At 42.8% G+C, this 27,879-nt stretch overlaps 2 protein-coding genes across 14 annotated transcripts in view; one reads left to right on the top strand and one right to left on the bottom strand.

Annotated features, from left to right (window-relative positions):
• Nucleotides 1–5,288: 5,288 nt before the first annotated feature.
• On the top strand, nucleotides 5,289–15,544 carry CABYR (calcium binding tyrosine phosphorylation regulated). Of its 4 annotated transcripts, none has more exons than XM_007057022.4 (6): nucleotides 5,289–5,431; nucleotides 6,819–7,000; nucleotides 7,107–7,160; nucleotides 9,844–10,152; nucleotides 12,430–13,077; nucleotides 13,997–15,544. In XM_007057022.4, exons 1-5 carry the CDS (start codon nucleotides 5,307–5,309, stop codon nucleotides 13,071–13,073), a joined length of 1,314 nt encoding a protein of 437 aa, XP_007057084.3. In that variant the 5' UTR covers nucleotides 5,289–5,306; the 3' UTR covers nucleotides 13,074–13,077; nucleotides 13,997–15,544. The 4 variants fall into 4 exon arrangements, with proteins under 4 accessions (XP_007057084.3, XP_037748667.2, XP_037748665.2 ...); XM_037892739.2 differs by having other exon boundaries at nucleotides 9,844–10,806; nucleotides 12,925–13,077; XM_037892737.2 differs by having other exon boundaries at nucleotides 9,844–10,806.
• Nucleotides 15,538–27,879, bottom strand: part of OSBPL1A (oxysterol binding protein like 1A) — a 135,659-nt gene continuing 123,317 nt past the window's right edge. For all 10 annotated transcript variants that reach the window (XM_037892735.2, XM_037892733.2, XM_037892736.2 and 7 more), the window contains 4 exons: nucleotides 26,977–27,093; nucleotides 25,873–25,996; nucleotides 23,963–24,053; nucleotides 15,538–16,685 (listed from right to left, as the gene is read on the bottom strand). In XM_037892735.2, the coding sequence (XP_037748663.1) occupies nucleotides 16,583–16,685; nucleotides 23,963–24,053; nucleotides 25,873–25,996; nucleotides 26,977–27,093 (435 nt within the window). In that variant the 3' untranslated portion in view covers nucleotides 15,538–16,582. The remainder of the gene's footprint in view (nucleotides 16,686–23,962; nucleotides 24,054–25,872; nucleotides 25,997–26,976; nucleotides 27,094–27,879) is intronic.

Raw genomic sequence — 27,879 nt, 5'->3', positions numbered from 1 at the left:
CATCCTAATTGCTCAAGGGAATCTGTCAGAAAGACTTAGTAACAAGTAAGAAAGGTTTAGTTATAAGTTGTAAAAGGTATCTGAGGATCCTTTTCATGCCCCACACAAAAACTGCTCATTTGCCTTCATTGCTAGGGTCAGTGTTAAAGATAAATTCAAATCCTTTGGCTGCTGTTTTGGCCTTTAATTTAATATACTGAAAATAGACCAGTTTCTTTGCAGTGTCAAGTTGTCAGGTTCATTGCGGCTTGATACACTGAAACCCTTCCTATTAAATAGCCTTTGTATTATAGGCTATTTAATGTTGTCTTAACTAAGCTGATACTTTTGAATCTCTCTGCACCTGTGAGTTCGTTTCTTTCACGGAAGTTCATTTTTCTGGGGGAAGGAACTTCAGCTGGTAGGAGTGAACTTCAGGCCCTAATGTCTGGTCCAATTTATTCTAAACTCTTCAAGTAAAAGTGGAGTGGTGGATTTATCTTAGGCTGCTTCCAAAGGTGATAATGGAGTTCGACATAAATGAGTCAGTCATCCAGACTGATTTCCCCTTCACCACACATTCTCAACCTGGAAAAGCCTGTCTTCTCAAGCTCAATACAGATGAGTCTTTGTTTGGTGTGGACTGAAGGTCTTTGAAAACCCACCGAACTTTTTGTTTCAGTTGACACTAATAAGTTGTTGCTTTTTCCAAGAGGACTATGTTTAAACATCAGTTGGGTTGCAGTTTCACTGTTACAGCTTTGCAGACCTGGAACCTGAAAGTTATGTCAAAGCCTCTGCTGTAGGAGGCAGGTGCATCCAGGACACTTGTAAAGCAGCCATTGTGGTCTTTTCTGCATACTAAATCCTATTGCTTAGATTTGGCTTCCAAACTGGAATCCATATGTAGACTGCTTTGCCAGGCAGGGGGTTACCTTAATTGTCGTACCTCCCACACCCATTAATTTTATTTATCTATTATTTTAGTCCTCTATTAGACTTTTAAGATGATGTATCTTATTTCTCCATATGTGAAAATAAATCTAGTTAATCTTACTAGTCATGACCTGTTCACTTTATTCGTTGTTTCTCACTGCCTGTTTCAGTAGTTGGACTTTTTTCTTTTAGAGACGTACTTGGAAATTTTAAATCTCTCACTTTACTACAACAACAAAGTTTAAAACACAGCTGTGAAACATGATTGTGGGCCCAGATGTGTGTTGTTTGCGTGGCCATAAACAAGGTATAACACTGCTAGGAAAGCATGTTCAAACCTAGGTATCTACCAAGGTTAAAACATAGCCCCAGCCATATTTGGTTGGTTTCTGTTTTGGTTTTTTTTCTGTTTATGGCAAGCAAACCTACAACAATTGTGCTATACCAATACTTCATATTTTAATATGGTTATTTTTGTAGTGTAGTCCAGGTCTTTATTGTCCAAGAGTGAGAAGCCTTTGAGAGGAGGAGTTTCTTTAGTGAAGAGATAATTAGTTATGTGATAGGGTTGTTTTTTTTTTCTGATGGCACACTTCTCAGTGGATTACCACATATGGACCTTCCTACACACCAACCTGTAGGTTCTGTGACTTCATATTAATTTTTTATTGTCTCTTGCTAGGCGAATATTTTCACCTCTCATTCAAAAGGAACTGATCACTTTAGGCAGCCTGAGTACTTCACCAGAGATGGCACAAATCAACTGCCACTGCATCCAGCATCTTAGAACCTCAGAGCTATCGGAATTCTTGCCAAGCCTGAACAGAGATATAAGGACCCAAGAGTACAACGGAAGGTATGTAATTACTACTTTTCAGCTTTCATGAAGAATCTTGTATGTCATGCATATATTTTATCTATGTAGGTCTTTTTCAGAAGTTAGCTTACGAGGTAGTTGAATTTCCCCCCTCAGTGCCTTAATAATCCATTTCAGAAGCTCAAATTAAGCAATTAGAATTCAAAATTATCTTGACAAACTGGAAAAATGGTCTGAAATGAATAGGATGAAATTCAAGGCTATTAACACTCTTTAAAGTTTCAAAATATAGGCCCCTATGGTGTTTTGACCAGAGACAACAGAAATAAAATTACAGTATGTGGTTGGATCTGTTACTTGTGAATAGAAAAGGAGTACTTGTGGCACCTTAGAGACTAACAAATTTATTTGAGCATAAGCTTTCGTGAGCTACAGCTCACTTCATCGGATGCATCCGATGTGAAGTGAGCTGTGGCTCACGAAAGCTTATGCTCAAATAAATTTGTTAGTCTCTAAGGTGCCACAAGTACTCCTTTTCTTTTTGGGAGTACAGACTAACACAGCTGCTACTCTGAAACCTGTTACTTGTGAATGAATGCCTACTGAGTTTAATGTATTATAAAGAGCTTTAAGCGACAAAATAATGACCTGCTTCAAATGTTTAATGGCACTAAAATACTTTGAGGTTTTTGAACTGAAATATACAACTTAGTCTAAATTGCTAACAACATTTGGACATCCTAACCTATGATAGGTTTTAAAAAACAACACCACCCTATCACCCATTGAATGAATTTCTTAGAAAGAATCTGAAATACGTAATGTTCTGAAGTGCTGACAGGCCACATGGTTCACTAAGATTGTAAAAAGGACCTAATTTTCAACAATTTTATTTTAAAATTGTATTACTTTTCCTTATTTCCTTCATTCCCAACTTGTAAATGTGAAAATATTTCACATCAAGTTGTTTTATAGACTTAAATTCTAACTGATTTTACCTGCCAATTTAAATAGTTTTATTTAATAGTAATCCATTAGCAAAATTAAGGAAGAAGGGTTGAACAACTACAATATACTATATGAGGTCATACTATTTTAATAAATAAAAAATGTAGAAAACCCAATAATGGTTTGTTCACGTCAATCTACACAAACTTATTTAGTAAGGTCACAAAAACTCCTACCCATACCTCTGACCAGAAGTTCAGATATGACCAGACAGATTAAATGTCCTCAACAAAAGGGAAGTGCCATTTTTATAGAAGAAGGAAGAGGAGGCTTGTGTGGTTGTTTATAGTAGGGGATACAGAAATGGAGTAAAAATGTATTTGGAAATCTTTGAAAGGTAAGGTTATTGAAAGATTTCAGTAATTCTAATTGTCCTTGGATGCCAAGGTGATAGACATGTTAACAGAACTGTGACACCCCTTCTCCTACCCCATACATACCTTTTAAATACACAAACTCAGGCAACTCCACAGAATAACGTTGTCAGTTGACCAAGCCTTCGATGCAATATGCTGATGTCATGAATTGCAATATTCCTTAGAAAGTTTCCTACGAGCTAGATGTGCTGTGTGAGATTTTATTTAAACACCCACTGAAGTGCTGCTAGCCTAGTGCAGCTGAGTTTGTTGTAGGCTGTGTCTACACTACAGAGTTACTCTGGCATAGCTATGGTGCCATAGCTATGCCATTATAATCCTCATAGTGCAGATGTGTCTGTAATCTATATAGGTGTGATATTAAAACTACAGAACTCCTTCAGCCCCCAGAATGGAAGGGGGTGGGGGAGGAAGGCACATGAAATAAAGCTCCAAGGGCTTGTCTTCACTGCATGGTAGCTTGAGCTATAACTCACGTTTTGCCCCTAACCCAACCCCCATCCACACACAACTTTCTAGCTCAAGTTAAGTGGTGCTTTGAGCTAACTGGCCCTTCAGGGATGGGGTGGGCTTGAGTGCTGCTGATGCTGAAGCAGTGCTTAATTTTTGCCAGAGCTGCACCCTGGCACCTCTAGGTGTGGCAATTCAGAGCCCCAGCAACTGTGCTTGCCGCGTCAGTTATGAAAGTAAAAAAAATTGCTTGAGCCCCAGCACCTCTTTCATTACAAATTAAGCACCGTGCTCAAGCTAGTAATGTAATGGGGATACAGCAGCTGAGTTAGAACACAACTACTAATCCAGTTACTCCAGTAACCAATTCACTGGCCATGTGTCTACTCACTTGAATTAGCTCCAAAGGAGTAACTGGACTAATGCAAACTAACTGTTGCAGTGAAGACAAGTCTTAAGATACCTGTAAGAGCCTGGCAAAGCCCTTGTTTATAATGAATTGTCTTCTGCTTCTACAGACAAGCCAGAAAAGAAGTTGCCCTTTATGATGTGGTAATTTGTTTTGGGAGCCTGGTACAGAGGCAGTTGTGCTAGAGAAAGGCTGGTCTCCAGCTCGAGGCAGGCCAGATCTGAACTCATACTGTTCTGGGTCACGTTTTGGCCAGAGCGCCACCTAGACCCAGCACAAAGTGGAAAGTCTGATGAGGGCAGTGAAGGCTAGCACACTGAAACTCTGATTTTGGGATTATGCTGACTTTGACAGTCTGTCATAGTCAAGGAAACTGAAATCTACTGTAGCAAAATCTCCAATCTGTTTTAACTACTCCCCTCACTTTTCTCCTCTCCTATTATTTTATATGCAATGGGGGTGAGAAACGTTGGTATGTTTAGTTTTTCAGATAAGTAGTTTTTAATGTTGTTCAAAGGTGAAAGCCTGAGTTATGTAAGAAAGCAGAGCTAATACAATCCTAGTTAATAGTCGCTACTACAATTCAGTCTCTGCAGTACTTCCTCCTGCTTACATGAAACCCTAAGAGCGGAGCAGGCACTAGGCAAAAGCCCACTAAGCTATTGCTTAGGGCCCTGAGCAGCTTTGTATGATGTGGTGGGGGAGGGAGGGGGAAATATTCCTGCTTAGGGCCCCCAATGGGCTAGCACTGCTCTGCCTAAAAGCTCCAGTTTAGAACCGGGAAAAAGCCTATGGCAGCAGCCTCATCCAGGTGCGTTTTGCGGCTAGTTTTTAAAATTTGGCATTTCTGAAACTTTAAAAAATTAGACTGGTGGGGACATTTTTATACGGGCATAAAAACGTAAAAGCTCCTGACGACAAAAGCTCCCCACCCCACCTCATGCAAGGAAAGCCCGAACTTCTAGTTCGGGTGGGAGGAGGTCATCATTTATCTATCAATCCTTTAGTTACAGACGGGGGCCTGGTTGTTTTCAGACGGTATTTCGGTTACCCAGACCCAGCGTGGAATGGTGGAATCGAAGGAGAAACGAAGCGGGGCCCAGCTTGTCAGGTTCTCGCAGCTGCAGAGAGCGGGGAAGCCCGGCGCTGGGAGCAGCGGGCCAAGAAGCCGCCACCTGTGCCCTGAAGCCAGCTGCTAACACGCTGCCGGGGAAAGCGCAGGGGCATCCCTGTTTCTCATTGGCTGTGAGCCGGGGCGGCCACGCCCCTCGCCATTGGTGACCACCCGGCCTGGGTAGGTGTGTGCGGAGAAGACGTTGTGACTTCACAAATGGAACTCCGTCACCTCCCCTGGCCCCGCCCACCACGACCCCCCACCTATAAAAGGCCCCGCCTGCGGCGGACCCCTGTAGAGGAGGCTCCGGCAAGGGAGGCGGCGGCGGAGGAAGCGCAAAGGTCTGGGCTGGAGCCGCTGCCCCCCGCCCCGGTTGATATTCGGGGGCGAACAGGGGGCAAGATTTCGCCCCCTAGTTCGTTCAGTTCCATTCCCCGGGGCCTGTCCCAGGCGGAGAACACGCCCCGGGTGCGGCGGAGCCGGTCCCGGCTGTGCAGGGCGCTGCCTGGCCGAGCCGAGCCGAGCCGGGGGTGGTGGCGACGGACCGCGCCACCCACGGGCATTTTGAGGAAGCGATTAGCTAACACTTGAGTGTAACGCGCCCCCCCTTTCCATCAGGGATCTCCCGGCCCTTCATTGGTGTCTGTGCCAGTCCCACCTTGCAGACGAGGGAACCGAGGACAAGTTTTTAGCTCAGTGTCTCGTAAAATCTGGATTTATAAAATTAGTGGCTGAATTATGTTTAAAATAACCCCAAAGAGAAGTTGAAGAATTTAAAAGTGCTTAAGAAACTGGTGATGTCCCTGAGAGCTGGTGCTTTAATAGGAACTCGCTGACTTCGTTTTGGGCAGTGGCTGAACTTTTCTGAGCCACACGTTGGGTCATTACACAAAGTAAAGCTATTTCCCCATGTTTATCTTCCCCCCGCCCCCACTGCTCGTCAGACGTTCTTGTCCACTGCTGGAAATGGCCCACCTTGATTATCACTACAAGAGGTCCCTGCCCCCCTGCTGGTAATCGCTCACCTTAAGTGATCACTCTCCTTACAGTGTGTATGGTAACACCCATTGTTTCATGTTCTCTGTATATAAATCTCCCCACTGTATTTTCCACTGAATGCATCCGATGAAGTGAGCTGTAGCTCACGAAAGCTTATGCTCAAATAAATTGGTTAGTCTCTAAGGTGCCACAAGTCCTCCTTTTCTTTTTGCGAATACAGACTAACACGGCTGCCACTCTGAAACAACACATTTGAACGGTCATTCAGGTTTGGGAGTGGGAAGGGGAGTGAGGGATCATCTGGTCATTTGCAAACTGCAAGGAAATTGACACCATTGAACTGTTATATGTTGTTATAATAGACAGAAAACCCATTGGTAGTTAGGTTTCAGAGTAGCAGCCCTGGTAGTCTGTAGTCACAAAAAGAAAAGGAGGACTTGTGGCACCTTAGAGACTAGCAAATTTATCTGAGCATAAGCTTTCGTGAGCTACACTTCATCAATGAAGTGAGCTGTAGCTCAGGAAAGCTTATGCTCAGATAAATTTGTTAGTCTCTAAGGTGCCACAAGTACTCCTTTTCTCATTGGTAGTTAGTGTGTCTTGGGGATTGAGAGGGCCCAGGAGAATCAGCATCATCTGCCATGGTGATAAAGCCTGGAACTAGACACGTGTATTATGGGAACCCTAGGGGGCTACACACAGTACTTACTCAGATATTTTTTGTTGTAGTTGTGAGAGAGTGATTTGTCGCCAGTCGACGAAGATGCATTCTTCAAAACCCAGGCTTGTTGTTCCATATGGCCTCAAGACTTTACTCGAGGGAGTGAGCAGAGCTGTTCTCAAAACCAGTCCAAGCAATATCACTGAGTTTGCAGCTCTCTACTTCAGAGAGCTAATTGCATTTAGAGAAGGTTCGTTCTTGCTTATATGCTGTGATACTTATTCGGTACATTTGAAAAGCTGTTATTGCAGAATGCTAATCAAACTGTCCATCTTAATTTATACTTTTACCTCCAGAAAATCCTAATTTGGATATAACAGACCTGGTTAGAGAATTTCATTTCACAAGAGGTAAGAAAGGTGTCAAATGCTGCTCTTATTAAGCTCCTGTGTTTTAAAATACAGTGTATTGTGATTAAAACATTCAAACCTGCATGGTCATGAACAATCCCCTTTAAATTATCTTTTGACCATTTTCATTATGAATAGTAACTTAAAGTTATTTAGGATCTGTCATCACAATGTACCTTTACGAAGTATGGGCCTAATTTTATGAGATGCCAAATGCCTTCCTTTGACCCCTCACAGGGTGGGACCCTAAAGTACATACAGGAATCCCTGCAGACAGATGCCTTTGGTGCTGCAGCGGGGTAGTGGGGAATCCAGGCTCCCAGTTTAGGGTCTCGTCTACACAATGCTTGATTTTGGCACTTGAAGTGCCATATTTCCATTTAGCAAAGAATTTCTCTGGCAGAGATTGTAACATGACTGTGTCTCAAGGGGCCAAATCTCAGTTGTAGGGTACTAGCAGGTGTTGCATTAATGATGTCATATATCAGAAATTAGTCTGGTCTTATTGGCCTGGAGACCCATCAGTCATCTGCTTACATTGTCTTGAACTGACCTTTCATTCACCTATCGACTCCATTATGACCCAGTCTTCTCGCCTTAGTTTGCTCACCCCTGCCCCTCCCCCTCTATTCAGTTGCATGTGACCCTGTTGGAGTTGTAAAGGAAGTTGTTGGAAAGGTATTCAGTCGTGGGCCACAAAAATGGCAGGCTTTTCTCCTCCCAGCCTTTAGATAAGGGGAAAGGGTGCTTCTTGGAAGCTAAGGGTCTCTTCCCCCCTCCAGTATTTTGTCATGATGCCACAGGCCTGGACCAGGTCTCTAAGACTTGCAAGTTGTCTTTGTGACATCACAGGTAGAGCTGTGCAGAAAGTAAGTTTTGAAAATGCACCTGGCTCCAGCTAAAAGGACTCTAAAGCTACTTCGGTAGCTTGGGCTGGTGCTCTGAGAGAATAGATTATTACTGGTTGTGTTTCTCAGAACTGACAGCAGGCCATGTGGTCTAGATACCAGAGTAGGAATCAGAAGATTTGAGTGCTGCCCCCTTACCTGCTACAACTTCGGGCAAGTCACTTTGCCTCTGTGGCTCTGTTTTCGTGTCCTGCTCTGTCTGTCTTGTCTATTCAGACTGTCGGCAGTTTGGGCCAGGGATTGTTTCACAATGTCTGTACAGTAGTGCCTAACACACGGACCCCAATCTCAGTGGGAGCCTCTTGGTGATACAGTAAAAACGAATCATAATGACTAACTGAAAGGTAAGAACAATGCAATTTATTAAGCAGTGTGCTGCACACCTGGGCATTAGGTACAGGGAGAATGATCCTCAGCGCTCTGATGCTGTGTCCTAAACTGGTGACTGCCTTTGAGTGGATTAGTCGATATGCCCCAGCCCAGAACAAATGCTCCTGGGAAAGCAATAGGGTGGCTGGTGGGGGAGGAAAGTGCTAAGGACACAAGGCAGCTGTTGTGCCTGTAGAAGATCACTTACATGTGTTTATCTCCTATTTTTTCTGCAGCTGTGATTGTGGGGCTGGGTTGTAAATGGTGTGTGCATTGAGAGAGGCTGGGTTGCCAGTCAGTGTGTGTAGTTTAGAGAGAGTTTTTGCTATTAGAGTTTAAATTTGCCATGAATAGAGGGTTCTAGATTTGTTCCTGCTCCTTCTTCCTCTGGAACCTCTCTGGGTGATCTTATCCACATGTGACATTAGGTACCATCTCAACACCAACTCCCTCCCCCTGCCCTCAAGATCTCTCTCTCTCTCTTCCCTGCAGTCTCCCACTTCCCTCCATGTGGTGCCATTTTGGCATGTGCAGTGGCCAACAGACTAAACACAATTAAAAAAAGGAGCTTCTTCTCTTCTCCTCTTTTTCATGTTTTCAACCATGATACCCATGAAAATCCCATCAGTTTTCCCTATTTCTCTCTCCAAAATCCACCCCCCCCATCTCTACTGCTAAAACCTTGCTCCGCGTCTCCCACTGACACATACACGCTGCTTCTTTAGGTAAGACCTGTGGGGCAGGGGCTATGCAAACACTCCAGTTTCATGGGATTTGTGATGTGTGTCCCCAACATAATTTGTATGAATCCAGAATGCTTTGATGCTCCAGGTAGGCTCCAAAGGGAATGATACATTTCTCAGGTTAAGTACTTGCTTGTAGTTGGATTGATTTGCCTTTTCCTATTGACTCTTCTGTTTTTTTGCCCACAACTTTTTTTTTTTTTTTTTTTTTTTGGTGGTGGTGATAGTGTGGGGAAGAAGATGGCTGCTATGATGTGGGGAAAGAGAGGGTGGGTTTAGCACTAGTAAAATTTTACATCTCCGGCTCCATGACTTTTAGCCTGTGTGTTAACAGGCAAACAGAAATCCCATGGTCTACCTCTTGAATCTAGAATGACCTGACAAATTCACTTGAAAGCAGGGGTAGTCAATATATATATATTTTTTTGTCAAGGTCCAAATATCTTGGTCAAAGTGTAGTCAAGGTCCCGACTCCAGAGAAAATAATAAAAATAAATAAAAAGATTTCAGGGTCAGTTCAAAGCCTCTGGTGGTCTGAATTTGGCCCGCAATCCGCCTATTGACTACCCCTGCTTTAAAGCCTTGATAAAGTATTAAACAGGCAGGTTGTACCAGCGATCGTTGGAAGCACCTGCTAACTTACTGTTGCGTTCTTTTAATTAGTAGAGGGCTGGACTGATAGAATGCCAGAAAAGAGAGCTGACCTTGGAGACCAGTTTATGCAAGATATAAGTGTGGTGTCTCCACTTTCTGAGGAACCAAAACGAAAGGAAAAATCCACAGACACAGAGGAGGACCAGTTGCACGAAGGCCCTGAACCTGAATACAGCAGCAAAACTACCCAATACCCATCGACTCACTGTGAACTTTTAGAAAATGAACCATCCCCTACGGGACCTGAACCATCCCCTAAGGGACCTGAACTTGCCTATGTCCCAGCCGATCCTGCACAGCTTGCTGCACAGATGTTAGGTAACACTGATTCTGTTCATTCTATGAAGGATGTGGGAACAAGTGTGCAGTCTCTTCCTGAACTGTCTCTGAGCTCAGAGAACACAACAGCTGCACCAGTAGAAGGTGCTGCTGAAGACGCTACACTTACCCCAGCCGCTGAGGGTTCTGCAGAGTCTGTTAGGCTGGAGTCAGCGGTTCAAAGTCAGGCCTCCGTTGTCCTAGGGCCCTCCAGCAGTCAGGCTGAACGATCAACAAGTGACGTAGATCAAGCTTCCTCAAACCCCTTGCAGGATGAACCACCACCACCTGCTCCTCCACCACCTCCACCACCACCACCTCCTAAAGATCCATTAGAGGCTGTGCCTTCCCAAAGCGAAATTGAGGTTACATCAACCATTCAGGCTATGCCAATACATACTGACGATGAGCCCGCTACTGAAGGAGAGGTTCCACCTTACGTAGAGCAGTTCCCGCAGCAAATAGTAATTCCCTTTTTAGAACAAGTAGCTTGTCTAATAGAGATTCAGCAGCCACTAATGCCTTCACTAAATGCAGGTCAGTTTACATGCACTAAGCTCTTAGATCCATCTGCAGATGATGCAGAATGTGACCCTGAAAGAATGGAAACTACAGCGCAAATGGCATCAGCTGAGCAAGGTTTTATTATGTCAGGTAAGAAAGCCGGATCTTAATGAAAATTTCATATTCCAGGTTAACAGTGCTGTAACTCAATCGCTAAATTATTAAATGCAAGCACCTATGCCAGTGCAAGGCTATGGCAGAGACTGAACTTCCTCACTTTAGGGCACGTAAGGAGCTTTGGTTCCCTCTGCAATCACCTGGCCCCAATGCACAGATATTAGATCTCTCTGCAATTTGTTCCAACATGTGTGACTAACTGTGAGTAAGACCTATAACTGCTCTTGGATTAGTGTTGCCTGCATCAGAGGAACATGCGTTCACAGGTTCCTGCAAATTGATTTGTTGTGGCATCAGAGGTGCAGACAGCATTTACTCCAGGAGCCAGAGTGGGAAGCCCCAATACAAAAGGTATGTGGAGGTGTGCTTTTGAACAGCCCTGAAAGGGTCTTGCTGAAAGTGAGCCGCACAGTTTGAGGCAATGGCAGAGATTTAAGATGTAATGCATGTGCCTTGTGGCTGAGGAAGGGTGATGCGGGGGTGGCCAGAACTTTGAATGTGGCCTCACTTTGAAAGATTTAAATCCTAGCCCTTGCATTAACATAGAGTTTTTGCATTTAAAAAAGAAATGGTGGTGGTTGCCTGCACTGTCCTGTTCTGCAGATGGGTTGAGGTGGGTGGACGAGGCACTTGGCAGGGGGTTCTGCAGATGGGAAGAGAGTCTGGCACTTGTCTTCCTGGTGAGGTGCCACTGGAACAAACTCCTCACCTGACAAGTACCCTATGCACACTCTCTCCTCCCAGCTGCAAACCCACTCTTCTCTGTCCTCTGTGACAAGTGCCCAGCCCACCCCCTGCTCCCAGCTGGAGAATCCCTCCTGTGTCCCCTTCTCCAGTGAGAAGTGCCTGCCTGACTCCCGCTGCTAGTGCAGAACCCCTCTTGAGCCCCTTCCAGGCCCCAGGAAAGGTAGAGGTGTTAAGACGTATCAAAGCATGTTACCGAACTATTGTGTTAAGTAACACCAAGGGATTTGCATGGCTGAAGTAAGGAATAACGGTGTTGTGGTGCTGTAGTTATGTTGGAGGCAGCACACCTCTTCTGATCCCTGTCTGGGTGTTGATAAACTTTCTTTTTGAGATTATCCTTTGAAAACATTGGCTGTAAAACGTTAAGCTCCCATGGTACTTTGTGTGGCAGCTAAATAGAAATTGCTGTTTAACTTTGGATGTCCAGCTATAAAAAAATATTACCCTGGGTCCAGATGCATTTTTCTGTTTGGTTTTAATAAACCAAAACATTTAAGTAAGTTTTGACAAAACTGACTTTTGGGTGGGGGCAGACTGTAGCAATTCCCCTGATGCTGGCCATTCAGAATCTCTCAGGCTTGGCAGCCCAAAAGGAAAATGTCAAAAGTTAAAAGCCACTGAAAAGAGGGACTTAGAACAGGAAGAGTTAACGGTCTCTTTGGCCATAACTCCAGCACCAGTTCTGCTGCTGTTCTTTTCATGTCAGCTATGCAAAAATCCCAATCAATCTTCTCTAACATGCTTTCTTATGGCATATGTAAGTATAGGCATGTTATTTGTAAGAGTTTGCAATATGATTGCAATTCATAGCTCCTGATACCAGCAATTTTTTAAATTTTTATTTTATAGCAATGGCAACAACCGAAGCGGGACAACCACCACCATATTCTAATGTGTGGACTCTCTATTGTCTAACTGATTTGAGCCAACAAGGTCGAAAGTCACCACCACCCCTTCCTCCTGCTGGAACTGGTGCTCCTTATCCCCAAGCAACCCTCTATATATCTAGTGGGAAGGAGCAACAACCGTTCCTACAACAGCAGCTGACACCACAAGGTCCACCACCACAAGTATCCTCTCCAACTTATGTGATGATGGAAGAAGGCAAGAGGGGAAATGCACCACCTTTCATATTAGTGGGTTCTACAGTTCAGAATGTACAGGACTGGAAGTCTATTCCTGGCCATGCTGTCCTTACACAGCATGACACGAGTGCTGTGAGGAGATTCACTACAGTACCTGTACCAGTTGCCAGGCCAGCAGATCTGAAAATGGCCACTCCAAACCCCAATTTTAATGCTGCACAAGAAACTGCTAGACCACCAACCCCCGTTTTTCTTTCAGTTGCCATACCGTTAGACGAGGTAATGTCCGCAAAGAGGGGTTCAGCATCTGGTGATAACCAAGCAGGCATAAATCCCTTTGCAGGAAGCTATGGTATAGCAGGAGAGATTACATTTACTTCTGGCCCGGTCCGCAGAGCAGACTCGTGAGAAGGTAGGCAGTTTCATATTGTGGTCGGGTCTGCTAGGGAGATGTTCACAACTTAAGTTTTGCTTTATAGTCAGACTTCTTTAACCAGAGGCTGAAGTTTTTGAACTTGGAGGCTTAAAGTTAGGCTCCTGAAATGTAGCCTGGATTTCAGAGTTGCTGAGGACATAACTTCCACTGAACCTAAGCTTGCTTGGCTTTGGCTACCATTCTAGCCACCAGTGTAGTTTGACTTGAAGCCAGTTTGACCGTGGTTCCTCTTATCATTCTGATGCACTAATGCAAAGCTACTGTACTTGGCATACAGAGGAAACACTGACCCTCTGTCCCCTAAATGAAAGTAGTGAAAGACTTCTGATTTTAGATCAAACCTTTTTGGAGCAAGCAGTTTTGAGCTGCTTTCTCTGTTGTACTTGGCCTTTGCAAATCCTATAAATTGGTAGTTAGATGAAAATTAGCACATCAAACCTGTCAGATGTTTGAAATGGGAAATCAAAGCAGCAGGCCCATGCACTGTAGATTTATACCCCATGTGCATGGTACATGCAGGTGTAAATTCCATCTTGAAGATATAGGCCCATGAAAAACAGCAGTGTACATGTAATGGTGCAAGGGGTGAGTCATCCCAAGTACAATCCTTAAAGAGGTGGTGCTAGTGTGGCTACACTTCTGATTTTAGCTTGGGCAGAGCTAGTTCAGCTCTGTCTCCTCCAACTGGCATATACATCTTCCAACTCTAGTGTAGACAAGCCTGCCATGAGCAATGTCTAGGATGGTAGAGTGATATTTCACAGCTACCCCGCTGTGGACTGGTAGTCAACAGCCCACCTTCTCGAAAGGATCATGTGTGTGTCAGGGACGAGGGGGGAGAGTGAGAAAACATAATGCTCTCTGTACTTAATCAAATTAATTATTTCTTTAACAGGCTAAGAGGAGATGATGTCATGTGAACAGCCCAGGATGGAAATCTGCATCTTAAAATAATAAATTAACTTAATACAAGCACTCAAAATGAATGCAATCCATTAGAATGCCTTTTTTTGCATTTCTCGAGTGTTGGCAGAATACAAACAGATTGTTGACGAGAAGTAGATAATGAAGCTTCCAAGGGGGGAAAACATCCACCAGCAGCACAGGCAATGTCATTTATAACCCAAAAGAAAAGAATGCTTCCCCTCGGTGGCAGGGGCATTTGGTTGTCTGAGGCCCCTGGAGCTGTTTAGCTAATAGACAAGTGCACCATGTAGTATTTTTTAAACATACATCCATAAGAAAACCACAGAATAAATTGATTTCAAATTAGTTCCACACAATCCCTTTCCAGAGTAGATCACTCCTTATGCAACAGATCTGTTCCTGGCATAGATTCAGAGTCAAAGCTGTGGACTTAAACTCATTAAGCAATGTCCTTATACTTGGAATGTCCCAAAACAAAGAAATTACTGCTGGGGGTGTGGCACTAATTCAACACTGTTCATTTATTAAGTGAGGGAGTCAATGAGATTAAGGGTTAAAAAAAAAAATCTCACTAGACAGACAGCAGATGCAGCCCTGTGCCATACAAGAAACCAGTGCTCTAGGTGCTTTAGTTAAAAACCCATTATAATGGACCTTAGATTTGCCATGGAAGACACAGTATAGTTTTGCTATAGCTTTGGAGTCTCAAGTTTATTTCAGGTGTCAGTGGTCACTTGAGTGTCATTTCTGGGGGATTTTAAATGTTTAGAGAAGATGCTGATTAATTATCCAGCATCTTAATCTTAAGAAAACTGCTTTGTGTTTGTATCTAGAGCCCTAGTCTTTATGCCTTGTGAGTTCCCTAGTGATTGCTCCTCCTCTTGGTACCTGCTCTTCTTTTTAAAATGTAGGAAGCAGCTAGTCATCTCTGCCCCAGCTTGAAAATAAAGGAAACCACTAGGAGAGGGGCTCTGGAGTAGATACCAGCTTCTGGATAAGAAACTTACCTGGGAGGTATATGCCACTGAATAATGGATAGAAATAGGGAAAGAAGCAATCTCTTCAAAACACACAACATTTGGAACTGAGTCCTTTCACTGGATCTTAATCAGTTTCAAAAAGCCCTAGGTCGGTGTTTGAGTCAAGGGTGTCACATGAGGCTAGTGGGGTGGGGGACGATTGGGAGATAAAGTTTCCAGAATAATTTCAGGATAGCAAAATCCTTCAAAGTTTGAGACCAACTTTAGTAGAACAGATTACTTGTAGTGATGCATGAGAACCCAGTATGATTCAGCTCCTGCAGTGAGAAAGTGTTTTCCTCATTTGCTGAGCACAGTTCTTGCCAGGGAAATCACTGCAACAACATACTTTATGAACACAGAACTGCAAGCTTTCAGACACTTCAGGCTAAAGCCACACTCAGCAGGATGGCTTTATAGGAGCAAAGCCCTCTACCTGTATCAGCTGATGCAACCCCTAGTATTAAAAAAAAATAATGAATCTGAGAAATCAGAGCATTGGAAAGCCTTTATTTAGTAGCAATTAATGTAACACTAACCTCCAGACAGCAATTAAAATAGTATACAAAGAGCAGCTGGAAGCTCTGTACCCCACGTCTGTATAACTATGTATTTCTATAAGATTTAATGCACCCCAATTAAAGGAGTTAAAGCTGGTGTGTACAGCAGTCTCCATATAGGTGCCTTACTGACTTCAAACCACACTTTCTAGGAGGAAGTCTTATGCATTTGTACAGTGCACACACAGGTGCAGTTTAATTTCTCCAGTAGTTCTGTTCCACTGGGTCCTGATTTTTAAAAAGTTTTTGCAATTGTACAACGATGGTGCCAAGCACCTGTATTTTCTAGTGCAGTAAACAGATTTTTTTTTTAAAACCTCTTACTAGTGTTCAGTTCAGATCAAATTTTTAAATGGCTCTTAATTCCTTAACAAAATGAGGCTGGTAATAAAACATGAAAGAACAAATTCAAAACACTGCACTAAACATGGAATAAATACTTTGAGTAATGTTACCAGCGTAACCTATAGCATGAACATTTGGGGGATAGTAATTCTGGAATCACTGACCAGAATCCTGAGAGAAAGCCATCTTATGAAAGTTAAGTAAATCTTTACAAAAATAACTTGCCCTCTCCTAGCTTTAAGCACAGAATAGTGCAATTCGTACCTGTGCTTTTAAACATTTCTGTGCCACAATAAATCCACCCCAAAGGGCTGTTGTGCCAGCATAATCATTAAAAGAAAGGATTAATAGAACACCTTCAAATGTTCTATTTGCTATCCACCGAGACTTAACATAGATGTATTCAGCAAATATGGTAGCGCTAACCCATCAGAAAAATGACAGCTCTGAGCAGTTCTGTCCATGTTCTCCTCGCCATAGCCTTTCAAATCTGTACCACCATATTTACTGCAGGAGATACTTAATATCCTGTTCAGTAACTTCTCATCTCTTGGAAAAACTGACTAGAAACAAGGAAAATTAAAAAGATTAAGACTTAATTTGCATTAGTCATGGCCTCCCTTTGACATTTTAATAAATGTCAGGTAAATTAAAGTAGCTTCTGTCCCAGTAGTTGCCAGAGTAAAGCCAGTCCTGTGCACCAGTGTAGGGATTGGGACCTTGATGGAACCACCTGTAAGAGAGGACAGTGGGTCTGTGACTGAACACATTTCATTGTAACAAAGTTCAAAGCTGCTTTGTTGCATCTTTCATGGTGGTTTTCAAACTGGTATACTGAGAATTCAGTGCTGCATCCCCAAACTGTTTTAAGTCAGTTCAGACTGTCTTGATTTGCTAGACTTCTCCCTTACAATCCCAGAATGGTTGCTGGCTGAAATCAATGTGGATATGTTGTGATGAGTAGGTGTTAGAGACTGTTGTACAAGAAACTATTTACTTCAAAGCAGTTTTGAAGAAGCCATTTTTGGCATGCATTTAAGAACCATTTATTACACAAGGACACAAATACACTGCAAACACTGCATTCCCGAAAGCAGAAGTCTATTATTTCACTAGCATCCTGATTTCCCCAAGATTTTGAAACCATTATTTTGGTAAGTGTCAAATACCACAGCTCATGATAATGGGGAGTGGTGATTTGCCTCCCAAGAGCAATACAGCTCTCTTGATGAAACACATATCATACAGAACAGTTCCAGCAAGTTTTCTGCATAGTTATAAAATACCAGTGTTTATGTGAGACATACACCGTAGAGCCATTCTAGGGCATGAGATCGGTCTCATTTGCAGCAAGTTATTTTCATCCTTCCTGGTAGATTCTGCTTGCCTGTTGCTAGAAATACTAGGGTTTCACTTATTGTTCAAGTCTGAGAATGTTTTCAGCTCTCCAGTATATACACAAACAGTGATAGTTACACATTTGTAAGGTAAGATGTATGAAGGAGCCATACTATTGATAAGTACACTTCTGATGTAGCAGGGAGTCCCCTTTTATGGCCTGAGTGTCAGCAACTCTCCTCCCCTCCCCCCAGCAGTACGACATCATAAGATACCCAATGGTATGTGTCCGTTTGTATGTTATACATCAGGAAGCACACCTTACCACAGCCCAGATAAGTCTCACAGGTATTCCCTCCAATACAAACACCCCTATTAACATAACATGCAATATGTCAACCTTCTCCCCAGTCTTTAAATCTGTGCCCCGTTAGTCATCTCTGCCTCACACCAACATCATATTACACAGCACCAGCCTTCAGAGGGGTGAACTAGATTTTTTTAAAAATCTGCCTGTGTATTTGCCAAACAAACAATGATTGTGGCATCTGAGTGCCCCTGCTGTACATGGCTTTATGGCTTACCCTTCAGCCTCCTTTTGGAGCTTAATTCACCCCAGAACAATCCTTGCTTTGTAAATGCCACTGCAATTAACATTGTCTCAAGCATAAGGAACTATTCAGCATCACCTTAAGGTTTCGGAAAGATTGAATAAAATGGAAGTTGAGCATATTGGGGTTGTTTAGGAATATAATTTTTGCCTTTTAAAAACCAGAAAGGCTGACAGTGTTTTATATTTATATATACACACAGTACATTCTATTATGGTCTGTTACGTAATCAAATGAGGTTGCAAACTGTAGCATGTTCTATCTGGATTTAAAAATGTGGTGACATACATCTACTATACCTTGTACAACAACCTGTCCAAGTCTTTAAATCATTCTTATTCTGTGCCAAGTACTAGTTAAGCTGAGCAGGAAGGACTCTGGAAGATGCAGCAAAATTGTTGGACGACATATCTGATCTACTGCTCATAGTTCACACATTTCAAGACCACAAGGGACCACTGTGTTCATTTAGTCTGATCTTCTGTATAGCACAGGTCACAGAAATGCCCCAATATACTATCTAGAGCAGATTTTTTAGAAAGACATCCACTCATTTTAAAAATTGCCAGTGATGGAGAATTCACCATGGCCCTTGCTAGGTTGTTCCAATGGTTAACGGTTAAGACCCTGTTAAAAATGTACACCTTATTTCTAGTGGGTGGTGCTGTAGAAGCAAAATTTAGTTTACTGGGAATAGTGTTAGGGTTCATGCACCCAGTGAAGTTAGAATGGAGCGGGGGCTAAGGTTGCGAAGGATATAGGGTATACTAGATCAACCACTACCTTGGGAGTGATTGGAGGAGAAAGGAGAAAGGAAAGGAGAGCACTAATATTGTTTGCAACAGCATTAGGTGTTCAGTGTGTTTCAGTGAAAGATAAGGTCTTTGTGCCAAGGAGCTTTAGACCATTGGCCAAGGTTTTCAAAAGTGGATTAGTGACTGTTTCTGGAAAAATCAGGTATCAAACAGAGCACCCAAACAAACCCCCTCTGATGTCAGGCCCCTTTAAGGTGTCTCAAACTGGGCACCCAAAATCACTAGTCCCTATGAAAATCCTGCCCATTATGAAAAGAGTAGACAAAAGAAGACCGTAGTCGACAAAAGGATAGGGATCTTGCCCGAAGGAGTGCACTTTTCTCCAGTGCGTAGTTAATGATGGTTGCACCACAGACTAGTCACTGCAGATATTAAGCTATGTATTCCCTAAACAGAGAATTGAACATTCCTGGAAATATGTAGAAGGGTTCATCTCAAAATATGGATTTTTCTGCATAATTTTCTTAAATAGAGAGACCACAAAGCAATCTAGCTTTCCATGACCATACCTTGATCTTCTTATCAGGAGTGCCAAATGTGAATGCCACTGTCCAAACAGATGGTTTCTAGATCCTAGCAATCCTTGAAAATTTCCCCCCTCTACTTTGTTTTTTATTTCAAGTAAACTGAAGAATTCCTGATATAGAATGATAATGGGGAAACTGATAGGAAGAGTCTGGAATGCATGCAGTACCTACCTATTGCAATTTGTGTACTTATAGTAGTTGTTAAGGTAAGGAAACCTAGAACGCACACTGGATTATTCACAGTCACTGAAACAAATAAGCCCTGGCATTCTGACAAGGGAGAGGAGACCAAGTGTGTCCAGAACTTCGCCATATATTAACTGAAAAGAATTATAAAAACATTGTTCTGTGCTAGTCTTAGGGCAAGCCAAGCCAAGCACTTTGAGAAAGCAAGAAAAAGTGGGAGTGGGGTGGGGAGAGAAGGAAATCAGACAAGTCCAAACCTGGGACCCTGGGCTGCTGGATGACTTCAGTTGGAAAAGGAAAAAAAATGCACCTCAAAGTTACAACTAGACATTCTGTGTAAAACAAACAGTATGATTACGTGGCATTACCACTCAGAATGTGGGTGTGCAGAAGAGTCGGGTTTGCTTACCAGTGGAGAGTTCTCGTACTACTTATAGCCTCTGGGGTTGGGTCTATGTGGCACTCCAGAAACACTGTGCTGTTCCGTTACAACGCTTGTCTTGGAATAATATCATTAAACATTTCTCAAAGGATGGAATACAGCCCACCACACTTAACTGTGTGCTAGTTAGCAGAGCTCAATTTCTGGGAAAGAGAAATAGGGTGATGAGCCTCATGAGTCTGGTGCAGAGCCCACTGGAAACCTTCAGCTAGATTTTTCTAGTCTAAATTTCAAAGCAGAATCGTCTGTGTCAGGGTAGAGCTATACTGGTTTGCTAAAGGGTAGGAATGACAGTAAAAGGCTTTGAAAAAGATATACTTGGGAAGGCCCATTCCCCACTGACTTTTCTGAACCATGTTGCAAATTCCTTACTCTCTTAATTCCCTTTTTCTCTATGGGATGGGGATTTAAATCCTCTCATCCTATTGCTTCCCAGGTTCCCTCACGTTTCTTTTGCTGTCCTGTTTTGCACAACTACTGTAAAATAAATCCCAGTACTGAGTGCAAAACTAATGAGAGATTTGAAAACAACTGCAAAATAAGTTATTCGTGCCCAAGGCAAACTGGGGTTCAATGGCAGGGAAGGACTGGAAATAAAATAACTGAAATGAGGAGTAGGGAAAGTGCAGTGGGCTGAGTTTTAGGCTTCATATTCCTGCAGCTGGACTTCAGCTGTCCACTCCACACCTTAGATCGGGGTCAGCAACCTTTCAGAAGTGGTGTGCCGAGTCTTCATTTATTCACTTTAATTTAAGGTTTCACGTGCCAGTAATACATTTTAACGTTTTTTAGAAGGTCTCTCTCTATAAGTCTATATATTATAGAACTATTGTGGTATGTAAAGTAAACAAGGTTTTCAAAATGTTTAAGAAGCTTAATTTAAAATTAAATTAAAATGCTGATCTTACGCTGCCGTCCCGCTCAGCCCGCTGCCAGCCTGGGGTTCCGTTCACCTAGGCCGGAAGCAGGCTGAGCGGGGCCGGCGGCCGGGACTCCGGCTGGCAGTCAGAACCCCAGACCGGCAGCAGGCTGAGCGGGGGCTGGCGGCCGGGACCCCAGACCAGCAGTGGGCTGAGCGGCTTAGCCCACTGCCAGTCGGGGTTCCGTCCACCGACTCCTGCCAGCCAGGGTCCCGGCTGCCGGCCCCGCTCAGCCTGCTGCCGGTCTGGGATCCCGGCCCTGCCCACACAGAGTAGATACCTACCTTCTCCTTGGTTCTAGCCCATTCTCTTCCTCTCTTTCTGCACTGAGCTGAGGGTGGGAGTGCACTGAGCACAGGACTGGGGGTGAAGGAGCAGGCTGGGGGTTGGGGTGTAGGGCAGGATTTTTAATGGCACGCTGCTGCCTGCCGGGGTCCTGGCCTGGGTTCGGAAGCGGGTGCTGAGCGGGGCCGGCAGCTGGGACCCGACAGGCAGCAGCGTGCCATTAAAAAAAAGTCTGCTGGCGTGCCGTCTTTGGCACACGTGCCATAGGTTGCCGACCCCTGCCTTAGATATACCCTTCCTTGACATCAGAAGAAAGGCTAGAATAGTGGCTGTGGACCATTGAGGGCCACATGGAGCTTCAAATTCCAGTCATTACACCAACGGTGGCATGCTGTTGGACACCAGAGGGGTCGTGGAGGAGAGAAGAACGAACAGGGAGGACAAGAAGGTTGTTAGTGTACAGGAATCCTAGCACAGAGGAAATTCCAGCCCACTGCCAGAGTATTTTAGGTTTATTTTAACAGGCACTTAGTTCTCTGCAACAAATAACCAGCAGGTTTACTATCCCAGGTCTTCAAGTCTGGAAGTAGGGGAAAATTGCTGATACTGAGGAGCCTCATTATACTTCATGCTGCAGTGCTTTTGAAGCTGGCATCAGTTTTCAAATTCAAGGGGTGATAGGCACTTTAATCTTCTAATCCAGAAGGATGAGAGCTGCTCAAAGCCCGATAAAACAGACTATACAGTCATCTGATTGGTAACGAAGTGCTGGCACAGCACAGGAGGTGCCCCTTCAAATTATTTGTAAAGTGGCCCTGAGTTATCATAGCACTTAGTGCTTCAGGAGAGTAACTTCCACTATCAAACAAGCTGAAGAATGGTATTGCCAAAGCTTTTCAATGGCTTCCTAGACTCAAGCATGAAGAACATTGAATAGCACTTACATCCTTCCTACAACGTGCATTAAAAAAAAAAAAAAAAGATGAATTTAGGAGAAACAAAAGGAGACAGTGCACAACACTACGACTTTGTAGCATGTGTTGACCGAGTCCAGAGATAAAAATTTGCTTTTATTTTTTGCTTTGAAGACATCCTGTGTGGGTTTAAATTCTTATCTTGTTTAGCCATTAGTAGACTCATCTTATTCCAGGTGGCAGCTCTGACTCCTCCGCTAAAACGGTGTTCCGTACAGTGCCATGTAGCTTGTTTTTAAGGCTCTAAATATTCAGATGAAGAGTAGGATACATTCACAGTCTTGAGGGGAAGGAATTTGGGGGGTCTGCAGAACTGGAGCTCTATTTTACTAATTTATAAAGATTCTAATGACTTGCAACTAGGTTTAGTTGGCAATAGGGTAACACGAAGCCTGCGTGAAACGCTGGAGAGAAGGGTGAGTCAGTGGGTGGCACTTAGACTCCATGTTCTCTACCACATTATGGTTAATGTGCAACCCCAAAAAGATCAGGGAAAGTCAAATGGATAAATAAATGCTCCAATACCCTTCTGCTTTCCCATATCCCCTACCTACAGCAGGTTGGTGGTAAGTTATTGGACTAAAGCGTTTTAATGTCAAATGCTGGGAGCCCACGTATCCTTATGAGGGACCTATGTATTATGTAGGTCACAGAACTCTCAGTTAAACTACTAAAATTTAAGTTTAGAAACAGAAGGCTTAAGATTTCAATTACAATCTGTCTGTATAATAGAACCTAAAAGACACTGGGAGAGCAACGAGAACCAACAGAACACTTTCTAAAGCTGTTCTTTATTCAGTGAGGAATTCAAGAGCACATGTACATAGAGTTAGATGTGTTACTGAAGTGGCTTTTAAGCAAAGTTGGAAAAAATCTAGCAGAATGACAGATCTTGACAGACGGAACTTCAAGTTTCAAAGTTTTGTTTATATAATCTGCATAATTGGCTCACAAATTGTGGTAAAGTTTTATGGTCACGCATCTACTATTCACACAGGCTTATGCCATTCAAAATGATTGGCTTTCCGAGAGGACACACGAGGTCGGGAGAGACTGTTAACAAGAAAACTTTAAGGTCACACAAACAGTTCAACACCTAGGAATCATGGCCAAGATAGGTTGCAAAGTGTTTCTTGAGGTGGTGGGAGGGAAAAGAGTTATGAAATCTCAGCTCTCATTCAGAATTTTTCCCCAGCCCTTCCAGCTGTGATGTTAGCTAGATCAAAAACAGCTGCAATAGTCAGGTACATGGACCAGGCAGCATATTGTGCTAACTTGGAGGAAGCAAAACCGGTCATAGGCTGGATAATGTGAGTAGTGTTTTAAATAAATATGCTTGATTGCTTACCACTATAGTCCTTGGAAAAGGAATAATCCTTTGGTTAGTTTTTAGGGAGTCAGGGATGTGAAGATACATAACTCAATAGTTAACTGGAGGAATCATTACAAAGAGAGGAGCTCCCTTCTCTCTGGGGCCAAGCACATGGTCTCCTCTACTATTTTCATCTACTGATTGCGTAGGGAGATCAAATCAAACCAGAATCTCTTCTATTGTAGGGCACAGCACACGTGTATTGGTCAGTTGTACAGCATCACAGACTGCACCTGTCACAGGGAGCGGGCGTCAGTGGCAATAGCTGTGTTCTTGATGGAACAAGTGATGCTCAGCAGGCATGACAGGCTGTTTAGAGACTGGTGGGGGGTTAGTGGGAAAATGAAACAGGGCTGATGTTATAGTGAGCCCAGTACATTCCTCACTAAATCAGGCATGACAAATACTCTGACCAAGATCTCAAATAGGATAGTAGCAGCAGAGCTGAAGAGGTCATCAACTCTTCCGGTGATTGAGAATAACCTGTGTGTGGACAGACACCTAATCTGAACAGCCAAGAACTTTATCAAATGCACTGACCTTGTTTTCCAGTCTTCCTCTGACTTGGACCGGTTTTTGCGGACAGCCCTTTGTTTCTCTTCTAGCCTTTTTTTCTCTTCACTCGCTAGATCTGAAAAGGAACAGAAGTTGAAAAAAAATCTTAGTTTCCTGATCACTTTTATTGAAGCCCCTGTTATAAAGACTCAACTTGTTTCCAACACTAATTTAGTCAGATCATGCCAGTTTTAAAAGCCTCCTTTAAGAGCAGACCCCGCAAAGCACAGAGGCAATATTAGGAGAAGCATTTCTGTTTTAGAAGTAAGGTCAACTAGAGGACAAGCTCTGCCAGTCAGATTGATTAATCAAAGATGGGTCTTGGTGTACACCCAAACTGTGGGTTGAGCCATGACCTAAGGAACCTGATAATTTGTTCCAGTTCTTGAGAAGAGGGGCTTTATGATTCCCTTCAGAAGAGAAAATGGTTACATTACTGGACTGAATTAAGATCTGGATTCAATCCCCACCTGTGTCACAAGTTTGTGTGATCTCTGTCAAGTTGCTTCATATTTGGATCTTCAAATGATCAGAGTTTAAAAGAGTTACCAAAGTGATTCTCCTGATTTACAGCCTCTCTAATTTCTCCAGCTCCACTGGCTTATCGCAGCACCCAGCATGTGGCAGTATGACTGCTGAGCAGAAACAGATACTACCACCACTACACAGCTTGCAGATATTGATAGATCACTGAATGTTAGTACATTCTGTAAATTAAGAATGCAATACTAAATACTTTGGGTAAATATGGATGCAATATAGTATGAGTCACTTCCACTAGCCACAGAATAATCCAATTTACAGGGAAAGGTAGAGACTGATCAGACAGGTCAAAGGAAGCAACTTGTCTACCGTGTATTTTTAAAAGCCTCAGAAGATCTCATTACTGATCTTTGAGAACTCCTCAGTACCACAGCATCACAATGCCCAGCTACTATATAATCCACAGATCTCGAAGTGCTTAAAGCAGGTGAAAAAGTGTTATCCTCATTTTACAGGTGCACAGATAGAGGCACAGAGGTCAAGTAACTTTCCCATGGTCACCCTCCAGGCCAGTGACACAGCTGGGAATAGAACCCAAGTCTTTAGTCCCCGAGTTCCATCCTCCAGGCCACGCTGCTTTCATACATATAAATGTTACAAATCAGAGTATCGAGCACCAAACCATGCTCCTCACTATACAATCAACAGTAAACACTGCACTGACACCATGGTGATAGGCATCTTAGACACTTCTAGATTAAGAGACACATGCAATTTGTTCTAGTTTCACTTAGACTTTCAGAGGAATTGTTTATTTCTTCCTAATGAAGTCTATTTTTTCCTCACCCTTTTGCTGTGAATAATTTTAAAGTGAGCATGCACTTCTTTTGAGGGGAGAGCTTAACTTCAGCAGTTTCAATCACATTACTGAAATTGGTATTTTGGATTAGTTGATGTAAAGAGACTATTTTATAGTGGAATAAAGGAAGACTTTTTACAGCGGCAAGTTCTAAACATCATGGCAAACTTCACAACTTTGCTATTGCCCTTCATAAAAGGTCCAATTAAAAAGCTTGACAAGGCAGCACTCTGTGCCTTCTATCTGGCCTCAGTCTCTTCACTCTGATAAATTTAATAAAAAAAATTAATGCTTATAATGAAAGAATGGGTAACATGCCTGGCATAAAGCTTATACATTTAAGCATATTTTCACCTCACCTCTACAAGGATATATTTCAAAGGCATGTTCCACCACCACCACCACCACCACAAAAGAAAGAAAAAAAAAAAGCAGCTTATCGGTAAAGATGGCTTTTTATTGTTTAAGGCAGTATCTGTAACCTTTCAGTTGGAGTTCCCACGAGACTTTCAACTTTGACAAGTTATTGTGTATTTTTATTTTTTAAAGTTACCTATTTCACCATTTTCCATCGCTCGGATATCTGGCCGTAACCGGCAGTCAGTTTTAGGAACAACACTCTCCATTTCTTTATCCAATTCATTCAAAGCCATAGCAAAGCTAGTGAAATTATACATCTGAAAGAGAGAAACAAAAATTAAAGGATTGTGTTCTGAAAGTTTTGGCTGCTAAGAGTCTTCACATATAAAAAGAACTTTTCAAAAATCAAAAGAGCACCGATACGTAGTAACATACAACCGTAGCCACTTTCTGATTGCTGAGGTATTATACAGTAGTAATGTGAAGATGCTAGCAGGGTGAAAATGTGCCAGATATAACTGGGTGAACCTTTATGCTCATGTCTAATTAGAATGAGATCTGACTAGCCAAATAGAGGAAGGGAGAAACAACCTCTTTGTCCTTATTCATCCTCCAGGGGCTTTCCTTACTGACTCTACTAAAGCAACCTACCCTTCTCCCTATATGCACCTACATGACCACCCTGCCCTATTTTCTTTTTCTGCTTCCAAATCTCTCTAGCTATACATCTACTCATCTGTCCTGCTCAGCTGTCTGTCCAGCTCACCCACCCATGTTATGTAGCCTTCCTCTGACTTATGGGTTCTTGTACTCCATGGTTTGTCTTACATAGCTTTTGCAGACTCTGCTCCTCTATGGACACCTCTGATGAAATGTCTCATGCACTGGCTGTCCTGCACTAAACCTGCCTCCCAAATGGATGGCAGTACTTAAGTGGCAACAGAGTGGGATAGTGAATTCTCCAGGCCACCGCTAAGTAGAGCAATTGCCTAATTCATCATAATCAATGATTCTGTGGAGAAGTTAAGCTAAGCTAGAAAGAAGCCATGCGTGCACGCTGGTCTGTCCATCTACAAGAGGAGGCCTACATATTCACTTCCACATAACATAGCTCATTACAGTTTGTGTTGGGAAAGTTCAAGATCATTGCAGCAAAAATTGATTTTACTGGAAAGAAGTTATTTTAATCACTGCATCATGAGCAAGGGAATTCAGTGACTAAGATGTTTACTGTACATTTTACAGTTTAACAACAAATTGTCAAAGCACTAAACATTTAACCAGAGCCCTGGCTAACCTGAACTGAATTTGGAGGTCTTGGAGCTATCCTCCAGAGTAAAATACTTCCAGGAACAACATGCACACTTTCAGAATCTGGCAAAGGCATCTCATCTGGTTCTTCAGAATTGCCCACCTATAAGCAGCACAGATACAAGAAAATTTAGCTGAGTCACAGGCTGTTTGTTTAAATAACCTTAAACACAAACCATAGAACAGTCCTACACAGTGAAATGAGACTAAAGACATAAAAAGGCATGAAACATGCCATCACAGAACACACATTCACTGCCCCAATACTTATTTTGCCTCCTAAGCTTACATCATCATTTTAACACCCACTGGCTTTTCTAGATGCATGTCAAGATTAGAAGAGCCATCAGCTCCTCAAAGAAATTAAAAACAAAAGCCATTCTATTTAGACAGTTCTGCAAATAGTTTTTTTTTTTTTTTTTTTTACATTTATTTATTCCTTCAGCGTGCAGCTACTGAGAAATAGATGCTTTCAAATCCATTTTGAAGTTACTATTTGTTTCTCAGCACCACAGAGAACACTCATGTTAGGGATTCCCCCCCCCCCCCCCATTTACAATATAAATCAATTTTGGTTTTATTTATGCTGAAAGTGCAGACCACCTTTTCTTTTTTCTCCTACTTTAAGGAAACATGCATCCTACAGTCTGCGTATGTGTAACTGCTGTATTATTGCTGTTCAGCAAGTGGGGTCTTCGGTTCCGTTGACATCATGATGTCAACAGTGAAAACATGAAACACATTAAACAAATGCTCTTCTGAGAATAGACTACCTAATCTAGAAGGCTGACTGTGAACTGTCAAGGTTGATGCACACTGGCTAGGATGACAGGCTGTACCATAGTTAACACATTTCTGGGAATACTGCTTAAGTTTCCATCCAAATTAG

The sequence above is a fragment of the Chelonia mydas genome, chromosome 2, assembly GCF_015237465.2.
Source record: "Chelonia mydas isolate rCheMyd1 chromosome 2, rCheMyd1.pri.v2, whole genome shotgun sequence".
NCBI classification, from domain to species: domain Eukaryota; kingdom Metazoa; phylum Chordata; order Testudines; family Cheloniidae; genus Chelonia; species Chelonia mydas.
The sequence above is the reverse complement of the archived record's forward strand: the minus strand, read 5'-3'. Positions and strand labels throughout refer to the sequence as shown.